This window comes from Hippopotamus amphibius, chromosome 11 (genome assembly GCF_030028045.1).
Source record: "Hippopotamus amphibius kiboko isolate mHipAmp2 chromosome 11, mHipAmp2.hap2, whole genome shotgun sequence".
Lineage (NCBI taxonomy): Eukaryota > Metazoa > Chordata > Mammalia > Artiodactyla > Hippopotamidae > Hippopotamus > Hippopotamus amphibius.
In genome coordinates, this window is record NC_080196.1 from 23506906 (window position 1) to 23519205 (window position 12300).

A 12300-nucleotide genomic window follows, 5' to 3' on the forward strand; every position below is an offset into this window, starting at 1 on the left:
GTTTCTTGTGATTTTCCAACTCAAATTTGGGATCACTATATTTTTATTTCTCTTCTTTTATGTCATAATCATAAGAGAAAACCTAATCTTTTAGGTTGAAAATCTTGGTTCCTGGTAACATTAACATAATTTCTTATTTATCCTCTTTATCCTATTATGTATCTGTATATATGTACATAATATATAATATATTCAGAATAACCACAAAAATATTATTACCAAGATGATAACTGAAAATTTTGTTTTATTTTCAATCCTTTTTTGTTATTAGGCTATATCCCACAGCTAAATTACTGCATTTTAAAGTCACCTAAAATAACTCGTCTCTAAGGAGTTATCAACTGCAGAGAGTTTAAGCTACCGACTACACACATAGGTTCATTTTGTCTTGTTTTAATTTAATTTTGTTTTATAGTGATGTAAAACATTTACATGATTCCAAAGGCAAACGTACAAACCAAAATACATTTAGAACAGACTAATTTCCATCTCCTCCACCTGACTTTCCTCCAGGTAACTGTTTTTGTTAGGTTTTGGTTTATCCTTCCACTTAAAAAATAAATATAAGCCCCCAAAATGTATATTTACATTTCCTCTTTTCCTAGGTAAAATGTAGCATGCTGTGTGCACTGTTCTCCACCTGGTTTTTTTCAATTACTATATCCTGGCGTCATCCTTAAATAATGCACAGTCCTCATTTGCAAAATGGATAGAAGGCAAGGGGGCAGATCTGACTGAGTTGCCTGGGGAGACAACATCCAGCGGTCCAGCGTCATGTTTTTCAGATCCCCAGAAAGGATGAGGTCCAGATGGGCCAAGTCCACACAGGAACACAAGGGCTCCGGGGAATGAAGTGGAGGAGGCGAAAGCCATAGCCCAAAGTCAGTTGTCTGGTCCCCTGTATCTGCATCTCAACCAACTTTTTCATTGCAGAGTTTACAACTATCACATGTCAATTTACAGTGCGACAGTAAATAGCCCTGTGTGGAGTCTTTTCGTGTATCTGAAGCTTTCTTTTCCACCTAGGTATAATGAGGAGAAAGAGGGAGTGAAAGAAAAAAGGAAATTTTATTAAAGGGGTGTCAGGGACATTAGGCCTGGAACAAGAAGCCCGAAGAGTGTAACCTTCCTAAAGTGCTCCTGGAAGTCTAGCTTCAAACCCTACCTACCAGCTGCAGCACATCCCAAAGAGAGGAGGTAACGGGGAAGAGACGGAGAGGAAGGCACAGGAACAACTCTAGGAACTCAGGGTGACCTGGGTACCGGGTGACAGGAGCCGGAAAAAGGGGAAGACCTGCCCTGGAAAGGAGGCCTGGAAGGTGTAGATGTGGTTGCTCGTGGTGGCGTCGTAGAAGACGACCTCCCCACACTCATGATTCACGGCGACGCCCACTCTCCTGGGACAGACCGAGAGATCCTCCCGGGTGCCAGCCCCGATGAGCGCCTGGCACTCGGAGCCTGCGATGCGCAGCGCCCAGAAGCCGCTCAAGGGCTCTATCACCAGCATGCCCCTCCGCGGTACTGGCTCTGAGGCCACGCCCACCAGGCAGCTCCCGCCCCCGGGCCCTTGGAGCTCCGCCTCCCAGGTCTGGCAGCCGAAGGAGAGGCCTGGCAAGCCCAGAACACAACGGAACGGATGGAAGCGCTCGGGGTCGCTGGGCTCAGTCCAGTCGCTCTGAGGAGCCGTGTTCAGCGTCACTGTCTTCAGATCCTGGGATATGATGAGATCCGGGTGAGCCGAGGCCGCATCCAGGGTCACCGGGGCTGTGAGAAGATGAGGAGGAGAAAGCAGGGCAGCCCCAGGTCAAGCCTTCCATCCCCCTTTAGGATGGCTTTTCTCTTCACAGTCACAGTCCTCTGTCCCCAGAGAAGTCCTAGCCACGCCCCCCTCCTTGAAGTTAATCCCTAAATTTCACCATATGCTGCTCTGAGGGTGCTTTGCATTGGTGGTGAGGGGGGTGTCATTTCAACACTCAGAGCTGAGGCTATCTCCTAGTCCTTCCCCGTTTCCTGTGGTCCTCATATGTAGAACAAGATTTGAGGCTTGTTTCAGAGCTGTCGAGGTTCTGACTGAGCTCGAGTAATTTTCTAAAGTGCAGCCCCTCAAAAACAGGGATAAATGGAGGGGTGGAATGCAGAAGGAGAGATAGTCAGCTCCCATCGCACCACATACGCATTTATTTATTATTATTATTATTATTATTTTTGCCGCGTGGCATGCAGGGTCTTAGTTCCCTTATGAGGGATCCATCCCTGACTGCCTGCAGTGGTAGGGTGGAGTGTTAAGCCCTGGACCTCCAGGGAGGTCCACACACATGCACACTTTTTTTTTTTAAATTTTATTTATTTATTTTTTTTTTGAGGGGTACACCAAGTTCAATCATCTGGTTTTTTTTTTTAATTTTTAATTTTATTTATTTTTTTTGGGGGGGTACACCAAGTTCAATCATCTGTCTTTATACACATATCCCCGTATTCCCTCCCTTCCTTGACTCTCCCTCCCTTCCTTGACTCCCCCCCCCTCGAGTCCCCCACACCCTCCCCGCCCCAGTCCTCTAAGGCATCTTCCATCCTCGAGTTGGATTCCCTTTGTTATACAACAACTTCGCACTGACTATCTGTTTTACAGTTGGTAGTATATATATGTCTGTGCTACTCTCTCGCTTCGTCTCAGCTTCCCCTTCACCCCCCGCCCCCTCCCAAACCTTGAGTTCTCCAGTCCATTCTCTGTATCTGCGTCCTTGTTCTTGTCACTGAGTTCATCAGTACCATTTTTAGATTCTGTATATGTGAGTTAGCATACAATATTTCTTTCTCTTTCTGACTTACTTCACTCTGTATGACAGACTGTAGTTCTATCCACCTCATTACATATAGCTCCATCTCATCCCTTTTTATAGCTGAGTAATATTCCATTGTATATATATGCCACATCTTCTTTATCCATTCATTTGTTGATGGGCATTTAGGTTGCTTCCATGTCCTGGCTATTGTAAATAGTGCTGCAATAAACATTATGGTACAAGTTTCTTTTGGGATTACATGCACACTTTTAATTGGATTTGGACATTTGTCAAGGCTAGAAGGTCCCTATCTGCCCTCTACAATGCCTTGAGTAGCTGTGGTTCCAGTCTTTGCCAAAGACTTAGGAATGGTGGCCTCATTCTGTCTCCTCATTTGTTATCTAATCTCACACTCTCTTACTGTAATATTACTTAACTTTCCTTTGCTGGATGGGGAGTGGGAAGAGATGGAGGATGTGGGAATGTGGGGAAGAGGGGAAAGAGTGGCCAGGTTCATGGGGATGAGTTAGGTGAACTGTGGCCCAGGCAGTCCTTACTGGTCTCTAGATTCCACCCTGGCTGAACTGATGCCTAGGTAAATAGTTTTTGCTTGTTTGTTTGTTTGTTTGTTTTTTAAGCTCTTTATTGGAGTATAATTGCTTTACACTATTGTGCCAGTTATGGCTGTCCAACAAAGTGAATCAGCTGTATTTATACATATATCCCCATATCCCCTCCCTCCCTGGACTCCTTCCCACCTTACCTATCCCACCCATCTAGGTCATCACCAGTCATCGAGTTGATCTCCCTGTGTTATCCAGCAGCTTCCCACTAGCTATCTATTTTACATTTGGTAGTGTATATATGTCAATGCTATTCTCTCACTTCGTCCCAGCTTCCCCTTCACCCCTCACCCTGTGTCCTCAAGTCTGTTCTCTACATCGGCATCTTTATTCTTGCCCTGTCACTGGGTCCATCGGTGCCATTTTTTTAGATTCCATATGTATGGTAAATGGTTTTTAAAAAAAAAGTGTACTGGCACAGTCAATTATCATGACTTCCTTTATCCACCAGGGGGAACCACAGCCAAAGCAATAAGCAGAAGCCAAGCGCTGGGGTTTCCAGGCCATCTTCCTCTTTTTGCTTGAGAACCCTCTCTCCCTTCTCCAAGTCGTCACCACCACCCCCATCTCCCTCAGCCCAACTCCACTCAGTCAGGGACCCAGCCACTCACCCAGCGCCATCTTGAGCTCTTCAATACACACAGCTCCAGGGCCCCCCGGGTTCTCAGCGCTGTCTTGGATTGGTAAATATGAAACAAAAGAGGACTTGCTTTTGCTGCAGGAGAGCGGGGAGGATGAAGTTGAGGGTTCAGGATTTGGTGACACTGGCTGAGCTGTTCTGTCAACTTTGAGGGAGAAGGAGAGGAGAGAAGAGAGGTCAGTGGGAGCAGGGCAGCAATGCCAGAAAGTGCTGCTGAGCTCTAGACACAGCAGGAGGGATCAAGGTTAGACTCAAGAAAGTGAAACTCTGCCCCACACGGTTCCAGAAGCTGGGGACCAACAGGAATTCCTGGGCTTGTTTTGTAGAATGATAGATAAGGGAACAGCTTGTTAAAACTCCTCTACTTGTAAACTGCCTTCACTGATTAAACTCCCTTTAGTTATTTTTTTCCGCTCTCTTTAATTGCATACTCCTCCAGGTAATATAGCATGAGACTTATTAAACAGCCCTATAGATAACACCTCTGACATATAAGTTGCTATAGTAATGGAAGCTTAAGTTGTTTTTTTAGGAATTGGAGTCAGCTCTTGTCCAGTTCAAGCTGGCTAAGACCCTAAAATTGGGGCTGCACAGGTGTCAGATGAACAACCTTTTGACATCAGAGGGCCAAAAACTCCATTCTCCGATTATGCTAAGCGCCTCCGTTTTTGAACATGCATCTCATGCAGAAGCATGTAACCCAGATGTGCCTGTGCAGAACATTGATAACCTCGCCTTTTCCCTACCTTCAATCATCTTTCCCTACACTTGAGACCACCCTGTTTCATGATCCCATAAATATCTCAAGCCCTTCGCCTTCAGAGAGGCAGATCTGAGACTTGTTCTTCCGTTTCCTCTATTGGCTGCCTTATAAATAAAATTGCTCTAATACAAACCTCAGTGTCTCAGCATTTGGCTTACTGCACGTGGGGCAAACAAACCTGGTTTGGTGACAAAAGCACACCTGAACAAGTGAGGAGTAAACTGATTATTATTTGCTGGGGGAGGTGTACTCTGGGACGGGGAAGAAGAGATGAATGAAATGCCTGCTATCCTCACCCCCCATATCTGTCCAGGCCCTCTTAACACCTGAAGTCTTCAAGAATGCTAGTTTCTACAGCCCTTCCTCTTCCTCTCCCAACTTCCAGGCCCTCTTACAGTCTCTCTAAATTCCTCTTTCTGTTCTGTCTCTATTCCCCTCCAACCTAGGCTGGAACTGAGAGCAGTTATTCATTCCCTCCTAACTCTGGTCAGGAAGATCTTTCTACACTCTACTCTTCTTCCTCCCTCTGCAGTGTGAGTTCAGTGCATTCCCATCTCTGCTTTGGTTGGAGACAGCATTTTGACCCCCACTCTGTAGACTTGGAAGTTCCCTGACTCCACCACCAGAGGCCACCATTTTTCAGGGGCAGGACCTCTACCTGGAAGGGTCGACTCCGGCTCCAAGGTTTTTTTCATCTTAGGATTGTTCTTTGCTGACAGGTTCCCTAGGAATTGGGGCGAGAAAACCAATTTTGGTCTTGATAACCAGAAGCTTCAAACTAAAAACAAAACCAAACACCCTGCTACCATCAATAAGAACAAGAATCAGTGTCTCTCAGTGAGGACCGTGCCCACTCATGGGGATGCGTGGAAACCTGTCAGGTTGTCCCGGGGCCTGCAGGAAGGGGGTTCTCTACTGGCCTACCGTGTTTCCTGGGGCCCGGGATGTGAAACATTCAACAGGACACATGGCAGAGAGCACAGTGGAGACTTACCATCCACAAATACCAATAGCTCCTATGGTGGAGAAACACTGGTGGATCAGAATCCCTAAGTCCTGCCCTTGGCTTTGGAAGGCATTGCATATTTAGTTTCTGGCTTTGGCAAAATGATTTCTAATGTTGTCTTTTCCTCATGACTTGGGTATAATTTACCTCACCTCTCTGGAGCTGCAGGAAACTTATTGTAATTTGCCAATAATAACACCTACCTTGGTTGATAGTTGCGGGGTTTTGAACTATTAGATGTGGGGTGCTTAGTGCATGGTGGGCCTTTAAGAAATGGTACTCCTTGGGGGACTTCCCTGGTGACACAGTGGATGAGACTCCACCCTCCCAATGCAGGGAGCCCAGGTTCCATCCCTGGTCAGGGAACTGGATCCCACACGCATGCTGCAACTGAGAGTTTGCATGCCACAACTAAGGAGCCGGTGCAGCCAAAATGAGTGAATGAATGAACAAATATTCTTTAAAAAAGAAGAAGAAATGGTACTTCTAGTGTTACCATCTCAGATGGCAGAGCCATCACTGATGACCTTGGCCTAGGCTGCTGTTACAGTGGGTCTCCCTCCCCTGAGCTCTCCTGACCTGACTTACAAGCAGAAACCCAGCCTATGGCTAAGGGCAGCTAATACTACAGAGATTGAGCTGCCTGTAACTTCTGCTTGTCTTACCTTTTCCTCCCTTATTTTGAGGAATGAAGAAATAAATTTACAATTTTCTATTACTCTTGAATACTTCTAAATTTTGGGATTAGTCACTGGTGAGTTACCTGAGTTCAAAATAATAAAACATATGCCTGTTCTCAGTTGATGAGGAATGGCTATTCACCTATATTTGGCCTTCATGTAATCAGAGAGACAGAATTCTTCCCTTTCGCTTTTTTTACTTTCCCCAAATGGCAGGAGCAATCATCACTTACAGCTCTTAATGTATTCTTCACTCATGCCTTTGAAGAATTTGCCTTTATCTTTCTTGCTCTCAGCCTGGAGGCTGTCTGTGGAAAGAGAACAGAATGAGATGGAGAGAGTCCCGAGAGGTTGAGCAAGGAACCCACAACCACACAGCAGGATACTGATTTCAGATGCCTTGGACTTGTCTCTCATATTCTTAGTGGACCAAGAAGGTATAAAACTCTGAGAGATGCCCTTTCTGCTTCCCTGAAGTGGCTCTCTAGCCCTCCACTGTCCAGTAGAAATATACTCTGAACCACAAACAACATTTAAAATTTTCTAGTAGTCACATTACAAAAAGTAAAAATAAACGGATAAAATTAATTTAAATTATATATATATATTTTTTATAAATTTATCTATTTATTTATTGGCTGTGTTGGGTCTTTGTTGCTGCACACGGGCTTTCTCTAGTTGTGGCAAGCAGGGGCTGCTCTTCATTGTGGTGTCCGGGCTCCTCATTGCTGTGGCTTCTCTTGTTGCAGAGCACGGACTCTAGGCCCGTGGGCTTCAGTAGTTGTGGCACACAGGCTCAATAGTTGTGGCGCATGGGCTTAGTTTCTCCACAGCATGTGGGATCTTCCCGGACCAGGGATGGAACCCATGTCCCCTGCATTGGCAGGTGGGTTCTTAACTACTGAGCCACCCAGAAAGTCCTAAATTATATTTTTATTTAACCCATTATTTTAAAAAATATTGCCCTTTCAACATATAAGAAATTATTGCTATGTTTTACGTTCTATTTTCATACTAAAAGTCTTGTGAAATCTGTTGTGTTTCCTTCACCGACAGCACACCTGACTTTGGACTAACCACATGTCAAATGCCCAAGTGCACGTGTGGCTAGCAGCCACCATATTGGGCAGTGCAAATCTAGTCCCTTCCTAGTGAGGAGCACCGAGGAGAAAGGGCTGAGGGACAAAAGGAGCTTTTGGGCTTCACTCTTTAGCTTCAAAAGAAAGCCTGCTGTGGTGCCAGGCACTCAGGAGCAGGGTATGGTAAAGGGTGGTCCCACCCTTTTAAAGGCTGGATGGCAATCCCTCTCTCCTCCCCCAAAGGAGGTGGGGGTGGTGGGGGAAGAATCCCCAAGAGGCAGGTGAACCGAGATGGTGACAGCCCCTTCCTTACCTTTGAATTTTTTCAGGCTCTCTGTGAAGGAATCATGCCGTAATTTGGCTTCACTGAGTTTTTTCTCCAGGTCCATTGAAACAGGGGTTGGGTTGAGAAGTTGAAATCCTTCACTCCTAGGAAGATGTGGCTAAACTGGATGGTGAGATCAAGGCATGGGGTGCAAGGGAGAAGGAGCTGTGACAAAGAGATGGGGATGAGGTGATGGAGCCTTGCGGGTGGGGAAGGAAATCAGAGGATAGTGAGCTGGGAGTCAGGAGGCCAGGGCTAGGGATATGGGGTCAGGGTGAGGTGGGGCATAGTGGGGTATGGAAATGCAGATGGAAGATGAAGCCAGAGAGAAGCAGAGAGGAAGGGGGCAGGGAGATGGGGTCGGGGACCCAGGAGCCATGTAGTTGAGCAATGGGTGCAAGGAAATAGGAGAATCTGTGATGAAAAATAGGAACCTAAAGAAAACAGCTTTTCTATTTGGTAACCAACCTACGAGCTAATATGGTCAGATTAGGCCTTTGCTGTCTGCAGCTTAATTACCTGACTGCTGTTAGACAGAGTAGGCAGGAATTTGGGAGGAGGACTGTTGAATGTGTTTAACTGCATGTTGAACATTGTAAGATGAATGGATCAGTAGGCAAAATGCACTTGGGGTGGCCCATCATACCTGTGCAAGGCAATTTTGATGTCCTGGAAGAGAAAGAGAAACAGCACGGTCTCAGCACTTGGCTGATTCACAGGAGCCAAGGAGGAAGCGCAGACCCCGCTGGGCGTGGGGTAGAACAGATGGAGTGAGAACACCTCTCTCTTCCCACCCTCCATAAAAGCTTCCTCCAAGATGTGTCCAATATACCAGTAGGCAGGAAAATGGTTAGGCCTCCAGAGGAACTAACTGAGTTTTCTGAAGATAAATTTTATCTCTGAGACTAAATCAGAGACAAGAGAGGGGGGACAGGAGAAGGGCTGGAATGGCTTTTCATGGTCTTTCTTGAAAGGGAGAAATGGACTTCCGAACTGGTGGGAGTGGGAGATGGATTCAGGAGGGATCTCAGCTTGCGTTGTGCATCAGCTAGACCTGCACTGTCCAATATGGCAGCCTCCAGCCACACGTGGCTGCTGAACGCTTGAAATGGGGCCAGGGTGAAGAGGAACCAAATTTTATTGACATTTCACTAATCCAAATTTAAATTAAAAAACTGAAATAGGGGGCTTCACGGGTGGTCCAGTGGTTAAGACTCTGCCCTTGCACTGCAGGGGCTGAGGGTTCAATCCCTGATCGGGGAAGATCCTGCATGCTGTGTTGTGCAGCCAGAAAAAAAAGGAAAAGAAAAAGAAAGCTGAAGGAAACTACTTTTTCCATTAAACACAACTATATTGATTTGGTTGGACTACATTTTACTTCAACTATTGAAAATGTGGTGTCTGAACTGAAAGCTGCCAAACATATATCAGATTTCAAAGACTCAATTTTTAAAAAGGGGAGGTTCATAAAATATTTCATTAATATTTTCAAAATAGTGGTTAACAGATTGAAATAATATTTTGGATATATTGGGTTAAATAAAATATTTTATTTTAATTAATTTTACCTGTCTCTTTTTATCTTTTTAATGTGGCTACAGGAAAAAAAGTTTACATCACATATGTGGCTTGCAATATACTTGTAAACTATACATGTGGCTCATATTGTGTTTCTACTCGACAGCACTGGGCTAGGGGAAGGAGGAGAGGCGTAACTCTGGTATTCTGCCAAGTGGTCGGTGCTAGTGCCCTGACCTGTGACTGAGGATGAGCTGCTACCTTTCTACAACTTGGCCCCCAAGGGACCCTCACCTGGAGCAGCTGGTCCGGTGGCAAACACTGCCTGGCCTTCAGGGAATCCATAAGCTTCCTGAGAGAGTTCAGCTGCGTCTCAGTGGAAATGACATACAATTTTTTCCACCTGGCGATCTCCTGACCCAGCCAGTTGACCCGTGACAGGAGGAAGTTCTTCTCCTCCTTTAGCAGCCGATGCAGCTGTTTGAATGCTGTCATGATCTTTTCCTTCTCATTTTCCACCTGGGCCTGAGGGCAAGGAAAATGGACACTCAGAAGATGAGAGGATGGCCTCAAAGGTCCTTCTAGACCATTTTATTCAATGCTTTCATTTTATTAAGTTTATTCTGAGCCATGTGCAGTGGCTGCACTGTCCTGGAGGAAAGGAAAGGGGAGGAGAACAAACTTTTTAAACACTTACTATGTGCTTTGTTTTCATTTTAGGTTACTTATTTATGTTTTTTTGCCTTCGAGGACTAGCTAGTAGTAGCTAGTACTAGCTACTAACAAGTACTTAATACCTAAATATCTAGTACTCACATTTCCAGAAGCCTTTTCAGTTTATAATCTTTCACATAGATTTTTTTTCCCTTTGCACACACCCCCCCCCCCCCCCACACACACACAAAACAGGTAAAGATAATTGGGTGGGTTTATAATGTCCTCATTTTCTAAGTGCAGAAATCAATCTCTAGTTAGTAAGGGACTGTGACGTGTAGAGCTGGGTCTTAAAACTGCTATTTCCGATTCTAAGACCAGCACCAGTTTTCCTTATGCTACCTGTCCCCAGATGGAGGAGACCAAAGCAGCCAACCTACTCCAAGAACACAAGGCTAGACGTGGAAGGTGCTAGCACCTGGTAAACCAAGTGTTGTAGAGGAGGAGAAGGCTTGAACACCCCCTGACCCGTGATGCCACAATTCTTTCTGTCCCTCCTTAACTCCATCCCGTTCTGGACCTGTTTCTTTGTCAATGGACCACTTTGGAGTGGTCAGTGCAATAGGGGATTCTAGGAGTTTTGCAGCAATGCCATTTCTGCTTTCGAGCTCATGGACAGAGAGACCCACCCCCGAGTGTTTTCTTACCATGAAGACATTGATCTTCTGTTCACCTTGTGACTTCGTTTGAACTATCATCCTCTCCTTTTGCTGCAAGGCCTCAACCTGTGATTGAATCCGCTCCTGAGGGGAGAGAGTTGTCTTGGCAAGTTGTGCCTGGAGTTTTCTTGGCCTCATGACACCCTCCTGATCTCTCAGGATAGTGGGTGGGTCCTTGTATGATTATTAATAGAGCTCCCTTTCCTGTTCAAGCTGGGGGCTGGGGTGTAATGGTGTGAGGGAGAAACCTGGAGCCTAAGTGACCTACAGGGGAGGAATGTGGCAATAAATTATAACTAACACATTATGACCAATATTTGGATGTGCTTTGGGGTTATTGAAGAACTTCCATAAACCTTCCCTCATTTGTCATACCAAAGACTCTTAAGAAATACATTTTGTTTGTCCCATTTGAAAGATAAGGCACCTGAAGCTCAGAGAGGTAAAGTGACTCCTTGAATGACATACAGTAAATTCAGGGGTCTGGACTTGAACTTATACCTTCTGACTCAAAATTCCATCTTCTTTCTCTTCTCCATTACATTGGTTTCAACAGGCATCAGTTCTCCAAACTTAGACCTCTGAACCTACTGGGCCTGACTGTGAACGGTCTACTCAAGTGCAAAGATGGGGGCAATGGGGTACAGACCCAGAGGGAGGAGGTGACAGTTTCCAGGTCCTCACTCAACTCCTGGTCTGATGGGGGGACAGGGAAGGGGCTCCCAAATGCCTACCTGATAACTCTGGGCAGCTTCTTCTATCAAAGTTGCGTTGTGGGATTTGTGGTCCTTGGATTCACGACACACCACACAGAGGAAATTGCCATCGAACTCACAGAAATAATGACACTTCTCCCCATGCCTCAGACATCTCAGCTCTTCCACTTTGGGCTGCATCTCAGAGGCATCCATACCTTGGATTTTCTCCACCAAATTCACCAACAGCCAGTTGGGCGTGATCGTGTCCCTCCTCACAATTTTTTGGCAGAGGGGACATTTAAGAATGTTTTCTGCTGCTTCCTTCGTCTGAGTGATGCACCTGAGACAGAAATTGTGCCCACAGTCGACGGTAGCAGGGTCCTGCAGAATATCCATGCAGATGGGGCAGATTACTTCCTCTTGAAGCTTACTGGCCATGATGGGGCAGAGGGCTGCTTCAGGTCTGTAGAAAAGTCTGGAAGTCTGCTGTGGGGCACCGGTTCTAGGAAAGTAGGAGGAAATAGAGGAGATGGGGGTCAGAGTCTATCAATTAGAGAAGCAGGGAGAGAGGAAAAGGAGAGATAGAGAAGAAATGAATAATAGAAAAGAGTCAGAATTAGAATGTAGGGAATACTCGAAAGAGGAAAACAGATGGGCAATGCTACCTCACTGCCTCTTGAGAAAAATGGATATTGTGAACAAATACAGGCTGCTTATAAAATGGGGTAAGTATTCCTGAACCTTGGACTCATTAAGGATATATTTATGAGGCAGTTAACTGAGATCAGAAGGACCAGGGCACCAAAGTCCAC

General features: G+C 45.6%; 1 protein-coding gene across 1 annotated transcript; it reads right to left on the bottom strand.

Moving 5' to 3' along the window:
• Positions 1–1237: 1237 nt before the first annotated feature.
• TRIM31 (tripartite motif containing 31) lies at positions 1238–11926 on the bottom strand. The gene is made up of 8 exons (XM_057698168.1): positions 11525–11926; positions 10779–10874; positions 9706–9942; positions 7888–8017; positions 6729–6803; positions 5468–5533; positions 4018–4191; positions 1238–1764 (listed from the first exon to the last, which is right to left on the bottom strand). The coding sequence occupies exons 1-8, from the start codon at positions 11924–11926 to the stop codon at positions 1238–1240; spliced, it is 1707 nt and encodes a 568-aa protein (XP_057554151.1).
• Between the last annotated feature and the right edge of the window lie 374 nt (positions 11927–12300).